The sequence below is a fragment of the Molossus molossus genome, unplaced genomic scaffold, assembly GCF_014108415.1.
Source record: "Molossus molossus isolate mMolMol1 unplaced genomic scaffold, mMolMol1.p scaffold_m16_p_1, whole genome shotgun sequence".
NCBI classification, from domain to species: Eukaryota; Metazoa; Chordata; class Mammalia; order Chiroptera; family Molossidae; genus Molossus; species Molossus molossus.
The window spans coordinates 171579802-171595810 of NW_023425344.1; the positions used below are offsets into that span (position 1 = coordinate 171579802).

General features: G+C 39.2%; 1 protein-coding gene across 5 annotated transcripts in view; it reads right to left on the reverse strand.

Annotated features, from left to right (window-relative positions):
* FAM177A1 (family with sequence similarity 177 member A1) overlaps window positions 1-15500 on the reverse strand; it is a 23655-nt gene extending 8155 nt beyond the window's left edge. For 3 of the 5 annotated variants that reach the window (XM_036252402.1, XM_036252423.1, XM_036252415.1), the window contains exons 1-3: window positions 15262-15498; window positions 7736-7909; window positions 427-493 (exon numbers count right to left, since the gene is read on the reverse strand). In XM_036252402.1, coding sequence (XP_036108295.1) covers window positions 427-493; window positions 7736-7909; window positions 15262-15423 — 403 coding nt within the window. In that variant the 5' untranslated portion in view covers window positions 15424-15498. Of the gene's footprint in view, window positions 1-426; window positions 494-7735; window positions 7910-15261 lie in introns of all 5 variants that reach the window. The other 2 variants (XM_036252408.1, XM_036252396.1) reach the window with 2 other exon arrangements.
* Window positions 15501-16009: the final 509 nt, after the last annotated feature.

Sequence of the window (16009 nt, forward strand, 5' to 3'; positions counted from 1 at the left end):
CAAATCGAGTTCTCTCTCTCTCTAAAATCAATAAAAAAATATATTAATGAAATAAAATAAATGAATTATAACTACAGGCTTTAGGGAACCAAACGAAAAAATAACAAAACAGTTTCTAACAGAAAAGGATCAAATGACAAAATAACAAAATAGATGTTAACAAAAAAATATCAAGAATATGAAAATTGTATCTAAATTAATATAGCCATTTTCAATCCTTTAAAAAATACACACACATACACATAACCAGAAGCTGAAGAATGTTTTAAGGTGAAATACAAGTGAGAGTAATACTTTTCAATGCTAGCTATCTTGGGAGTAATCAACTCCCTATTGTTTCTCCTTCATTTCTGAAACACTGCTTTTTGGCAAAGCTCCTGGAGCTTATTACAATAGTTATATAATATTCAAATAGAAAAGTAATACCTGAGAGGGTTGATGTGGCAGCACGAAGCATGTAAAACCATAAGTAAGGGCCCCAGGTAAGTTTTGTCTGCAACAAAAAGTTGGGTTAGCAACATTCACACCTAAACTCATTCTATTTATTTAGGTCACAATGAAGTAATCAATACTTGGTGAGCACATGGAGTACTCTATAGACAGTACTGCAGATAAACTACACTCCAATAAAAAATGTAAAACCTTTATAGCTAGAACTCCACAAAGACATTTTAAACTCATCCATGTAACTATCAACACCTCAATCCCATGTAATAATCAAAAAAAAGCAGCAGCCACTGAAATGGAGTTGGTAAGTCATAGTCTTGATTATTTAAGAGTTGACATTTCACAGCCTTCCTTTTCCTGTTATGCTGCTTTTTGTCTTCATTGTTCACCAGCACATCAGAGAAAGTGTGCAGTCAATGGAAAGGGGCCGAGAGAAATCATACAGAACAACACGCTTATGGTATAGTGGGGAAATTAAGGTTCAAAGAAATTAAGAAATCATAACAAATACACTTTAATAGTGGGAAAATAAGTAACCACCAAGTGACAAGATGAGTTTTTTATTTCTTTACACCATAGCTCAGTGTATACTTCATAGGCCAGGACCACTGGGAGAATGCAATCTCCACTGCACACCTTTCATAGGTGATTTTGGTGCTATAAATCCACAGACTACTTTTGGGAAGCTTACCACATAGATGGTAGTTTGCATCTGTGGATGAAATTGGTAATATAAGCATGCTCCATTGTACCAATATTTTTGTTCATCAAAAGAAAACATAATATAGAGCCTGCAACCAATCAAACACATTAATTGTTTTGATAGTGGTCCCAGGGAGGGGAGAAAAGATAAACTTATCCATAATCTTCTTAGCTAAGTAAGATATGTTAATGATTATAAGGGCAATAAAAAAGCAAGTACAGAATATTTGTAAGACTGAAACTGTGGACACTGGAAACTAATTCTTTCTTCTTTGTTGGTGAAATGGAAGTATCTCCCTCTTCTGATATCTAAAGCTGATATGGTTGTCAATTTTAATGTTATTTCCTTTTCTTCATGGTTAAGAGAGGGAAATTAAAAATATATTTTTTAATTTTCCAATTACAGTTGACATTCAATATTATTATTATTTTAAATAATAGCTTATTGAATTTTAGAGAGAGAGGAAGGGAGAGAGAGAAGCATTGATGTGAGAGCACAACATCCATCGGCTGCCTTCTGCACACCCCCTACCAAGCATTGAGCCCACAACCCAGGGCATGTGCCCTTAACCAGGAATCGAACAGGCAACCAACCAGTCAGAGCAACATTCAATATTATTTTATATTAGTTTCTGCTGTACAGAATAGTGGTTAGACAGTTATATAATTGACAAAGATAATTCTAATACCCACCTGGCACTATACTTCGTTATTACACTATTATCGACTATATTCCCCATGTACTTTACATCCCCGTGACTATTTTGTAACTATCAATTTATACTTCTTAATCTCTTCACCCTTTTTCACCTGGCCCCACAACTGCCCTCCCACCTGGCAACCCAGTTTGTTCTCTGTATCTATCAGCCTATTTCTGTTTGGTTTGTTCATTTATTTTGTTTTTAAATTCCACATATAACTAAAAGCATATGGTATTTGTCTTTCTCTGTATGACTTATTTCACTAACATAATATTCTCTAAATCCATCCATGTTGTTGCAAATGGTAAGATTTCATTCTTTTTTATGGCCAAGTTATATTCCATTGTATATATGTACCAAATCTTATTTATCCAATTGGTTTTTGCACAGCAAAGGAAACCATCAAAAAAATAAAATAAAAAGACAACTTACTGAATGGGAGAAGATATTTGCCAATGATAGATCTGGCTAAGGGACTGATTATCCAAAATTAATAAAGAACTTATACAACCAACACCAATAAAACAAACAATCCAATTAACTAATGGGCAGAGGACCTAAACAGACATTTCTCCAAAGAAGACATACAAATGGTAAATGGACATATGAAAAGATGCTCAATGTCACTAATTTAAAAAATGCAAATTAAACCCACGTGAGAGGAAATTTTTTTTCCTGAGGGTTTTCAAAGTCATTTTGAGTGACCACTGACTGTCTTATCAACTTCTTTTTATTCAAGTTTAAAAAAATAAAGTTGTATCTTATATGTGTGTGTATAAAGAATATCTGTAAGACTGGGAAAGATGGGCTAAAGTAAAGCAGAGAGCAGGAAACATATAACACAGTCTTCCCATGAAAAGTAGGTATGCCAATTGCTGTGATAATATTCCTGAAAAAACACACAAGTAAGGTAGTTCCTTAGTCTTTATTTACCAAAGAATGAATGTCCCCACAAATAAATTCAAATAAGAACATACTGTATATTTCTGATTCCCTAATCAAATCTGCCTTATATTTAGAGTGGGAGTTGTCTTTTATGTTGGGATAAGAGCTGTGTGAGGAGCTACTGTTTAAGATAATCTGACCGTGGTATTTACCTTATGATTTTTACAGCAAATGGACAGTGCAGAAAGACAGGGAATGGAACCAGTTCTTAACACATGGATAGGGCCAAGAAAGTACAAAAAGTATTTAAAAAGGACCAAACATAGAAAAGGATTAAACATGCTTTTGGAGGAAAGCATATATTTCTATATGCTGGGGTTGTTTCTAGAGAGAATAATTGCTAATATCCAGCTGTGACTACCAAAGAGTCAAACTTGTTTCAGAGCTGAGGAAATAGATAAGGATTCCTGAGTAACATCTACAATTATCACACAGAGGAATTTATAGGGTCCTTTGTTGAGACACCGACCTTACTTAATTAAAAGAACAGGTGGCTCAAGAGCCTACACTAGAACCCTATGACAGCTGCCAGCATCACTAGCACTACCACCATCCCTACCACTACCACCATCCCAGTAATAGGAGAACTAGTACAGGATCTTGGGTCTTTAATTATGGTGCAAAATCAAGTTGATTCATTTTTTTCATTTCCAAAATTTTAAGTATCCATTTCTTCCTGAATAATTAAGTATCCATCTCTTCCTTAATAGGGTACAATGTAGACTTGTTATCTTTTACTTTTATTTTTAAACAGCTTATTTTTAAATTATGAAAGTAATAGAGGAACTAAATAAGCACCTCTCCCAAACAGGACATACAAATGGCCAAGAGACATATGAAGAAATGCTCAACATCACTAATCATCAGAGATGCAAATTAAAACAACAATGAGGTATCACCTCACACCTGTCAGAATGGCCGCCATCAACAAATCATCAAACAAGTGTTGGCGAGGGTGTGGAGAAAAGGGGACTCTGGTACACTGCTGGTGGGAATGTAGACTGGTATTGCCACTATGGAAAACAGTATGGTGTTTCCTCAAAAAATTAAAAATAGAACTACCATTTGACCCAGTGATCCCACTTCTAGGAATATACCCTCAGAAGCCTGAAACACCAATCAGAAAGAATATATGTACCCCCATGTTTGTAGCAGCACTATTTACAATAGCTAAGATCTGGAAACAGCCCAAATGTCCATCAGTAGACGAGTGATACACAATGGAGTACTATGCAGCTGTAAGAAAGAAAGATCTCTTATTCTTTGAGACGACATGGAGGGACCTGGAAAGTATCATCCTAAACGAAACAAGTTAAACAGAGAAAGACAAGTATCACATGATCTCACTTATTGGTGGAATATAATGAACATAACAGTCTGAGGAATGGGGTAGTCCCAGAGATGTGGAAGTGGGGTACAGACTGACAATCCCCAGAAGAGAGGGTGATGGGGGAGAAATAAACCACAGAACTTATATGCATGTTTGCATGAACAATGGACATGGACAACAAAGCTGGGGACAGGGCGGGAAGGAAAGTGGAGGGGGGCAGTCAGGGGGGAAAAAAGGAGAAACATCTGTAACAAAAATAGATTAATTAATTAGGAAAAAATAAATAAATTATTAAAGTAATAGCTATTTATTCTAAAACACTTAGAAAATGAGGCAAAGTATAAAGAAAATTTAAGTAACCCATTTTTCAACCACCCATAATTATTATTAACATATCTTAGTATATTTTACCCATCTTTTCCTGAGTATATACGTGTTTTAAAACATTGTTGTACTTCTCTATCCTGTTTTTCCCACTTAGTATTTTGAAATATATAGCATATTTCCAAAATGCTTAAATTCCTAAAGTGGAATAACTAGGCCAACAATATAATCATTTGGAAAACTCTTCCTTCAGACTGCAACCCTTTACACCAGAAAATTTACCAATATCCTCAGCAGCAATGCATGAGATGTCCATTCCCTAGTACCCTTACCAGAGCCTATTGTTCTTTTCCTTTTTAAAAAATTGACAGGTGAAAAATGAGCCCAGATACCTTTGGGTTCTGACTATATTACAAAAGGCATCAGGCCCATTTGTATAGGTAATAATTATGTGCATAATCAAATGTTTTTTTGAGAGAGAGAGAGAGAGAAGGGAGAGGGAGAGACAGAAACATTGATAAGAGAAAACATCGACTGGCTGCCACCTGCATGCTTCATACTAGAGATTGGGCACACAACCTGGGCATGTGCCCTGACTAGGAATCGAACCAGCAACCTCTTGGTATATGGGTTGATGCTCAATCAGTGAGTCAACCGGCAGGGCGCTTTATTTTCTTCATAGCACTTTCCATAGTCTGATAATTACAGTATATATTTGTTTACTGCCTGTCTGTCCATTAGCATAGAAGAGCAGAAATTTACATTGTCCATTATTGTAACCACCAGCACCTAAAACAGTACCTATTAGAAAGCCAGTAAACATTTGATCAAGTGAACTCTTAAAATGACTACTTAGAAGAGCAGCACTCCTTTTTAAAAAAATATACAGCTAGTTTTATAGTTCTACAGTCACATCTTTTATAACTTAGAAATTCTTAAATTTAGTTGGTGCGGCATATATAATTAAGAACTGTACATACAAATCTTCTAAGCAAAACTTGAGGCAATATAAAAAAGAACTGACAACTGCTAGGTTATGGATAGAAACTATCATGGTGATATACAGTAGTCCTTAATTCAAAGGGACTGGATGTCAATCACTCTAGTAAGATAAATCTTAAAGAAACCTAGCCACACTGACAAAGAATTCTGACATTCAAAAACAAACTATTTCAACTTCCAGTGAAGATGGCAGCATAGGTAAACGTGGTACTCACATCCTCTCACAGCCACATCAAAATTACTCCTAAGGATAAATGGTGATAGAAGGAGACATGGTTTGGGGTGGTGAACAGACAATCCTCTGAATTAGAGAATTGTACAATTTATACCTATATAATTTTATTAAACAATGTAACCCCAATAAATTCAATGAAAAAGAAATGAAAATAAAACTATATATATCTATATCTATACACATATATACAGATATAGATATATAGATATATATGCGCTAAATAACATCATGCAATCCTGATAACATTCTCTTTCCTGTCTGCATATTGGTCCTACATAGCTGTTGAATAATAATAAATAAACTAAAATTTAAGTAAGAGTTCAAAAAAATTATAACTAAACTACAGACCAACCATCATTAAAAACCACCTAAAATGTAGCTGAATGGAAGTCCTACAACTAGGGATTTCAAGAAGCCACATTGAGACTGGGAGAAGGGGCGGAGACACAGAATGGGCTGGTCCCACAGCCACATGTGGCAGTTTAAAATTGAGAAGGTTATCTCACTTGCCGAGGTCCCCCATGAGGAACGAGGCCTCCCAGCCCAGGCTTCCAGTGCTGGGAAGAGAAGTCCCCATACTTCTGGCTGTAAAAAACAGCAGAGATTGTGTTTAAGACAGAGGGCTGTTAGAGTCCTAGGCAGGTCCTCTTAAAGGGCCTGCATATGGACTTACTTGCTCATTCCTCTGAGCTCCAGCACTGGGGCAGCAGCTTAAAAGGAGCCAGGGACATACAAGGAGGAACTTAATTATCTGGCATCAGGGTGAAAGCTGGGGGTGTGTGTGTAGGTGGGTAGGTGGGGGACAGCTTTCAGGCAGAGGCCTCTGCTCCTTTTCTGAGACCCACCCTCATACACAGAATTAGCAGGTGGGTGCTGTATAAGAGTTTCCACCAACCTGGCTCACACTATACACCTTGCCCCACACAACTTTCGGGCTTACCCAAGTAGTTTCCAATGGCTTTTCCATACAACTGGCCTCTCTCGCCCCTTGCTTCAGACATTCCTAAAATCTCTCAAACAAGTAGCAGCTGGACACTGTGTACCCCATATCTCTTGCTAAGTGGTCCCAGGCCTGGCACTAGCAGCAGCAGGCCTTGGTTCACACCTTGATTTCTCCTGGGCACCCCCAAGCCCAACCCAAGTAGCCCAACTCTAGTTCATGCCGGGTGGCCCCAGGCAGGGAACATGTGGTGGCTGACCTTGTACCTTCTGGGAAGCCCTGGAGCCAGTGACCCTGTGGACAGCTTCAGACCATGCCATATTACAACCCTATCACCTCCACAAGCTATACACTCAAGGGGCGAACTCAGTGAGCACCAAAGCCCCAATGAAACAAGTACTGCCTCACAAGGTTGACTTCTGCACAGCAGCTCCTCTGCTGCAGTTGCAGCCAGTCCTCACAGCCAATTGGCCTGAAGGCCAATCCCTCTCAGTGATACCAACAAGTTAAAAAATATGAACAAAAAAATGGCAATAAATATATATCAACAACTGATTCTAAAAAACAAAATAAACAAGCAGAACAGAAGCAGACTCATAGATACAGAGAACATTTTGACTGTTGCCAGATTGGAGGGATATGAAAAAGGTGAAGAGATTAAGAAGTAAAAAATGGTAGTTACAGAACAGTCATAAGGATGTAACATACTGCATAGTAGTCAATAATATTCTAATAATTATGTATGGTATCAGATGGGTACAAGATTTATCAGGATGATCACTTAGTAAGTTATATAATGTCTAATCACTGGGGTATACACCTAAAACTAATATAAAACATATTGTATGTCAACTGTAATTGAAAAATAAAAAATGATTTAAAAAAAAAAAAAAAAACAATAAAAAAAACCCAAACTATTTCAGGCGTCTAAAATGCAAGAAATACTTCCATCAAAATTGTATAAAAATACTATTTTCTACCAAAATCATAATACATAACTTTATAATAAGAATATTATAACCTCAAAAGGCCCCTTCTATTCAATGCTTAAAGGGAAACAAATCAAAACAAAATCCACTGACAAAAAAAATCACTAGCATCAAACCCACCGGATCAACAGTAGGCAAAACATCTTTCTTTTCCAGGCCATCAACTTCATCTTCATCTGTGCTGTATTCTTCCATTGTTTCACCACTGACAAAGTGGATGACTCTCCTTGGGACTTTCTTCTTTTTTCCGATGATTCCCAGTTCTACATTTTCAAAGCCTCTTTCATTACTCATCTAATATTGATAATAAATTAAGAAAATGAATTTCAAGTGGATTAATTTTCATTCATATGATAAAAAAAATTCTAGGTTGCTTTATTTTAGGGAATAAAGAAACATAAGCCAATCCTTAAATAGTTTTTTTTTTTAAATCATACACACACAAAAGCATCAATAGCATCTAAAAAGAATTTAATGAATAAAGCAAACATCTGCATACTCACTCACAAGGTGAAAAAGATAGAATTTAACCAATTAAGTTTTATTTTAAGTCAACAGCTAAGAAATTAAGCACCACACTTCAAGTCATAGCAATTCCAATACTATATAATATGTGAAGACATGCTGAACAGCAATTGTTTTATTTTTTATCCTTCAAGGACATTTTTGCATCTATCTTCAGATAGAGCGGGAGGGAGAGAAGGAGGAAGAGAGGGAGAAACATCGATGTGAGAGACAAATTGAGCGGTCACCACCCACACGACCCCAACCGGGACTGGGGACAAACTGCCACCAAAGTACAGCATGTGCCCTTAGCGGGAACCGAACCCCAAACTTTCTAGACCACAGGCCAACGCTCTGACGCTCTAACCGCTAAGCCAAACCGGTCAGGGCTGAACATCAATTGTTTTAAAGAATAACACTAACTATGGCTGGATTAATGTGTAATATCAAAAGAAAATTGTATGACACATATATACATATGTTAGACATATAAAATAAAAGTTTATATTAGGAAACTCGACGTCTTCGGATTTGAGCTTAGCTATGTATTAGCAAAACAAAAGGAGCCCTAAATTCAAATGCCTTTTAGGGGAGACCAGGTGCCAAAAATAAGTAAAGCTATAGATGAAAGGATAGACTCTTTGGAGAAAGCTTACCTCAATACATTGAAAATCATTTTAAAGCACTGTGCAGGCCAAATAAAGCTTATTTGTAAACCAGATCTGGAAAGCAGGCCATCAGTGTTTTATCTTTGAACTTCCAGGTTTCTTAGTCAGTAATATAGAGGTGACTACCCAGCTGGTGTGGCTCAGTGGTTGAGCATCGACCTATGCACCAAGAAGTAGTTCCTGGTTCGGCTCCCAGTTAGGGCACATGCCCGGGTTGTGAGCTCAATCCCCAGTATGGGGTGTGTAGGAGGAAGCTGATCGATGTTGATGCTTCCTCTTCTCATTGATGTTTCTCTTTCTCTCCCTTTCCCTTCCTCTCTCTAAAAAATTAAGAAAAAACATTAAATGATGATAATAATAATAATAATATATAGGTGACAACAGTTTTCCTTATAGCAAAAAAGATTTTATGAATTTTACTTTATTATTATTTTTTTTATCCTCACCTGAGGAGATATATATATATATATATATATATATATATATATATATATTTTGCATTTATCTTCAGATAGAAAGAGAGGAAGAGAGAGAGAAACATCGACGTGAAAGGGACACATCGAGTGGTTGCCACCCACACAACCCCAACTGGGCTGGGGACAAACTGCACCCAAAGTACATGCCCCCAGTGGGAACCAAACCCAGGACTCCCTGTTCTGCAGGTCGACACTAACTGCTGAGCCAAACCAGCCAGGATAATTTTATAAATTTTAGAACTGTAGTATGTAGTCTATGGAATTCTAATTATATCCAAATTCCACTCCCAGGGTAAATACTAATTTTACCTCATACATACAGTCATGTGCCAAACTCAAAGTGCATACTGTGGGAGAAGATAAAGAAAACTTTTTCCCTGTCATCTTGCCTCGTTTAAGCTCCTAAATGAGCCGTCATTGACCTTCTTACCTGAAGATTTTGAGAAGGCACAGTACAGATAATTGTGGGGGAAAAAAAGTCTGGCAACAGTGAAAATGGGGGAGGAGGTAAGGGAGTGGTCAATGGGACTTTTTGTTCATTTTTTTGTTTTGTTTTTGTGATGAGAATATGTTCATGTATTACTGGTACAATTTAAAAATTAAGTAATAGCAAAATAATAAAGGACTACAGGACTGTCAAGATTATAATACGTAGGATTCTCTAGGACAGTCCAGAGTTTAAAAATTTTGTCCCCTATAAAGATTCTTAAACTTGTAAATATGACAAAATGTAACTTAAATCCATGATTATTGTTCAACTACTAGTTAAATTCTTTGAACTACATTTGCAGAGATGACATTGTACTGATAGAAAATAGTGAACTAGAATTTACCAGTTATATAAGTAATTTTATTTTTATGTATCATTTCTCTTAATCCTCTAAGGTCCTTCTTAGACAATAGATGTGGTTCTTCTCTGTCCTTCACTTCTAAAGGTAAGTTTAGTTATTAGCTAGGATTTGAATCCAGATATAGGTATATCCAATCCAAAGAACACAGGCAATCATTGTTTCATTACAAACGTAGTCATCAATTAACAGCAACTATAACGGCTATATAGCAAACTGAGATCATGAAAACCTTGATAGAACGGGCTATCTCTGAATTAACCTGTAAAAAACAAAAATAATTTTCCCTAGCTTGTCCTAAGGGTTCAGATAAATCCTAGCCCTTAATAAAGGAAGACCAGCCCATTTATTGTGTCCATTAACAAAATGGACAACATATGACCCATCCAGGTCCCCTTCTATCACTGATCCCTAGCCACAGTAATCCAGCTGTTCCTACCCAATCTCGTTTTACCCCTTGGTGTAAGATTTAGTTTATGGTTTCTTGACATCAAAGTGTCCTTTTGGACCATGATATTTGGATTCCCTTATCAACAAGGAAAAGTCAGAAGAGCTGGCTTAGATCTCCAGTCACCACACTAATTGGATGGATCCGATGCCAAAGCAATAGTCCCAGTCAGTGAACAGAGCTGAGACCTTTCATAGTATATCACCATGCTGCATTCTACCCCAACACACTCCCCTCAGAGCAGAAGCAGCTTCTCACTGCTCCCTAAGCAATCTCTCATGGCTCAACTACTGTATCTTCCTTAGACAACTTCAATAAATCAAAACACTCTATAGCTGGGCCATAACAACTAGTATAAACTTGCCTATTATCTCTATTAACTGTGACTCCTGGTAATATCTTTCCAAAATGTTTTTTTAAAAATCTACAAAAGGGAAGGCTGAAACACAATTCAAATTTTTCATTACAATATCAGTTCATTATAAACAGAACTTTGAGTACTATTTTCTCTATATAATATGTAATTAAAAATGGCATTTTAGTCTGGCTGGTGTGGCTCAGTAGAACCATGCACCAAGAGGTTGCCAGTTCCATTCCTAGTCAGGGCACCCAGGTTGTGGGCCTGATCCCTAGTGTGGGGCATGCAAGAGGCGGCCAATCAATGTTCTCTCTCATGGCTGTTTCTCTTTCCCTTTCCCTTCCACACTTTCTCTAACATCAATAAAGAAAAAGAAAAAGGCATTTTATTTGAACTAATCATTACATTTCATATAAAGATTTTTATTGAAGAGACCTTTAAGGGCTTTTTAAGAATTTATTATTAATTTTTCATATAATAAAACCCAAATTTTATCATCTTAAGCAGGAGTGAGCAAATTTTTCCTGTAAAGGCCAGAAAGTAAATATTTTAGGCTTTGCAGCTACAGTCTCTGTCACAACTACTGAACTCTGTGAAAGCAGCCATAGACAATCCATAACAAATGGGCATGACTTTGTTCCAATGAAACTATATATAAACTGGTGGTTGGTAGAATCTGGCCCATAGCTTATAACTTGTTTCTCTCTTCTGAAGAAACCAGACTGGCAAATTTAAAAATCTGTGAAAGAATCTATGACATGTAATTCCAACCTATTCTTGGGGTGGGGGTCTGGGGGTGGGGGAGTCACTTAAGGGAGGTATTGATGGGTAAAACCAACTGTAAAGCAGTTTGGTACAAAATTTCCAATGATTATAAATGAAGGTTATTTCAATTTTGCAAACGTTTTGTTTTTACAGAAAAGCAGCAAACTACAAATAAAAAATATACAGTCAATTATACAAATTCTATTTGAACAAACTGCATATATCTGAAAATATATTTTCTAACACCAGGAAATGATGAGATGCAATATCAATTAACATTTTATTACATTTTATGGTTTGCCAGTCTGTAATTCTGCTTATCTTGTTCCTCAGTGCCTGTTTTTAATGGCAATATGTGTTTTATATACTCCCACAATACCTAGAGCTTCTTTAAAGCATACTACATGACATGGAGGGACCTGGAGAGTATTATACTAAGTGAAATAAGCCAGTCAGAGAAAGATAAATACCACATGATCTCACTTATTTGTGGAACATAATGAACAAAATAAGCTGTCGACCAAGAGATCCAGAATCGTGGAAGTAGAGAACAGACTGATAAACCTCAGAGGGATGCGGGGTTGGAGGGAAGGAAAGAGATAAACCAAAGAACTTATATGCATATATGTACAACCAATCAACACAGACACTAGGTTGGGGAAGGCAGGAGGGAGGTGAAAGCGGGAAGGAGGGGGGTCAATGGGGAAAAAAGGGGGACATCTGTAATACTTTCAATAACAAAAAAAATAAAACATACTACACTTTTTATATACTCCCATAGCACCCACAACTTCTTTAAAAAATGTACTTTCCCAATTAGGTAGTTAGCAACATAGGAGTAGGCACAGTGTGTATCCTTCATTGTTGTCTTTTAGCCTATTGCTCCTGGCACATGGTAAGTGCTGGGTAGCACAGCTGCTACATGATGCTAAATGAATGAGAAGTTGTGAAATTGTAACTCCTTTAATTCTGGTTAAATTCTGGTCACAGAAGCTGTTGGATGGCTGGTTTGAGGTCTAATGCTAAAAAGACACAAGCTCCTATCTCTTACTCCCTTCCCTACATGGCACTTGGGATTTCTCAGTTTTGACAAACTGATGGAGTACAGGATGGCAGCCTCTCCTTCCATCTAAATCTCTACCTCGCTGACCTCTTCCTTCTGACCATGGTCAAACACCTAGACATAGATGTAGTTCCCAGAGATGTTTCTGCTTCAGGAATGTGTGAATGAGAGAGCAAGAAGGGAAAGTTTGAAAAATCATTTGTATAACATTTGCCCATGTGTGTTAAACAAGAAAGATTATTATATATATATATATACACAGGAAATCTCAGAAAGAATACACCAGAAACTTAGTTACTATAGAGGAATGAGATTGCCAGGAACGAGTGATGGGAGGATAATACAATTAGAGTAACAGAAGGAAAGTTCAATTGGAAAACACATCAAGCAAGCACTGTGCACTTAAAAGTTCAGCTTAAGTGTACCTGTCAACAATAGGTCTCAAATAAAGTGAAAGTGCCTTCCTAATCAATTAGTATTGCCCCTGAATTCCTTCTTGCAGATTACTTTCCTCTTCTTAAGTAAAATAAAAACAAGAAATTACATATAAAGACTAGTATGTGGGCCCTGGCTGGTTTGGCTCAGCGGTTAGAGCGTGGGCCACAGACCAGAGAGGCCCGGGTTTGGTTTCTGCTAAGGGCACGTACCTTGGTTGCAGTTTGTCCCCGGACTGGGTTGGGGTCCTGTGGGTGGCAACCACTCAATGTGTCTCTCTCACATCGATGTTTCTCTCTCTTTCTTCCTCCTGTTCTATCTTAAGATAAATGCAAAAATGTCCTTGGGTGAGGACAAACAAACAAAAAGACTAGTATGTGGGAAAGTTTTTGTTAATGCAAACTACATCTTAAAAGAGCTATATTAACATTCAGGCACTATTCTCTAGGAATCTGTAGTTTGGGGAAAATGTTTCATACATTTAAGTAGTTAAGTCTCGAAAATGAAGCTACTGAAAAAGCTTCGTTCTCAATGAGGTTTTTAATGGCCAAAAGTGCAGTTAAAGAATGTCTTCATGCCCTGGCTGGTATGGCTCAGGGGTTAGAGCATTGGCCCTGGGACCAAAGAGTTTCGGGTTTGATTTTGGTCAAGAGCACGTACCTCTGCAGTTTGATCCCTAGCCCTGGTCGGGTTGTTCGGGAGGCCACCAATCGATGTATCTCTCTCACATCTATGTTTATGTTCCTCTCTCTCTCCTCCTCACTCCCATTCTATCTGAAGATAAATGGAAAAATATCCTCGGTTGAAGATTAAAAAAAAAAAAAAAGAATGTCTTTATTAATTTTACTTGGCCAAAGATCCTAAATTACAAATTCAAAACAAAACAAACCTCCAAACCTTGCCCAACTCTTTAAATTTATGCTATCCAAACCAGTGACCACTTGCTACATGTGGTTAATGCTCATGAGAAATGTGGAAATGTGGCTAGGTCAAACTCAAATGTGCAGTAGGTTTAAAATGCATACAGAATTTTTCCCTGACTGGTTTAGCTCAGCGGTTTGAGTGCCAGTCTGAGGACTAAAGGGTCTCGGGTTTGACTCCAGACAAGAGCACGTAACTAGGCAGGTTCCACCCCAGCCCTGGCCCAGGTCCTGTGGGAACCAACCAATTGATGTGTCTCTCTCACATCCATGCCCCCCCCTCCCCTCTATCTAAAAATCAATAGAAAAATATCCTTTAGTGAGGATTAACAAAAAGCAAGCAAGCAAGCAAGCATGCACACAGGATTTCAAAGACTGGTACCAAAAAGAGAATGTAAGATATCTCATTGATAACTTTCGCATTAATTACATGTTGAAATTTCTTTTTGAAAACTGGGTTAAATACAATATAATATTAAAATTAATTTCACTTTATATTAATTACCTGTTAAAATCTTTTAATAAATTGGGTTCAATAGAATATAATATTAAAATTAATTTCACCGATTTCTTTTTACTGTTTTAATGTGGCTAGTAGAAAGGGTAGACTACAATGCGGCTCGCAGTGTCTTTCATTGGACAGCGCAGCTCTGGGCCTCAGTTACCTCGCGGGTGAAGGGGTAACCCCACGTCACGCGGAAGTTACAAGTTTAAAGGAAAGAGCCTGTACACACTTAGCTCTTACTTGCTCTTAGCTCAGCAAAGGGCACATGCCCAGTCAGGCGCTTGCAAACGGAGAGACTGAGACGTGATGGAAGCCGCGTCACCTGGCCGCCACCCACTAAGGCCACCTTTCGGGGACACGCCGGCGTTCTCTGGTTCACAGCCTGGACGCCGGAGTGTCACCCCTGGAAACGCGAGGCCGCCCCAGAGTCTGAGGCGCTGCCAGCGGAGGGGCTGGCGGGGGTTCCCTGCTTCCAAGCCCGAGTTTCTGAGCCGAGGCGGAGATCCTGAGGAGGAATCCCGAAACGCACCGCCTGCGGCCGGCCTGCTCCGAGGAAGGCCGACCAGCCAGGGCAGCGGGCGGACCAGGCAGAGAGGAGGCTGGGCTCTCCCGGCCTCGGCGTCGGCGCCGGCGCCTCCCTAGGCGGCCTCACCTACCTGCCGCGCCGGGTCCCTGAACGCCGCGGCGGCCGCAGCTCCCGACGCTGCGCCTGCTTCTCCTTCCCCACAGCTCCCGGGCTCCCGGTCCATCGTCGTCGCCGCCACAGGGCTGCTGGCGCTGGCTAGATAGAATGTAATGGCCGATAAGCCCACTTCCATCCTCCACCTCCCCGCCCACAGAGTGCGCGGCTGGGAAGTGGGGCTCACCCACAGCGCCCGCCTCGCGCCCCGCGGGCCAAACCGCAGCAGGAGGGGAGGGCGGCCCTGCCCTGCCCTGCCCGAGGGGCGGAGCTCGGCACGCCAGGCTCCGCCAACGGCGGCCTGGGAGGTGCCACTACCAGCTCAAGAGCGGCGGGGCGGGGCGGGGCGAGGCGGGGCGGGGCGGGGCGAGGCCTTCTGCAGTACCACTTCCGGCCAGGCCCACTCCGGAGCTCGCGGGCCCGCCCCCTGGCATCAGTGACTTCACCAATGACGTCATTCCGCCTTATCTGTACCTGGAGCCTGGGTTTGGATCTCTGCGCAGCCACTCACCAGCTGCATCCTGGGAATTCACTCTCCCAGATCTTGGTTTCTGTACGGGTGAAATGAGAAAAGCTGCATAGGGATTTTCAAAAGCTTGAGCTGAAATGTGGTTGCCGAAAATATATTTTAAAATGTGTGGCTCATTGTAACAAAAATAAATTAATAAAAAATTTAAAAACAAAACAAAAAAAATAATAATAAAATGTGTGGCTCATGCCTCGTA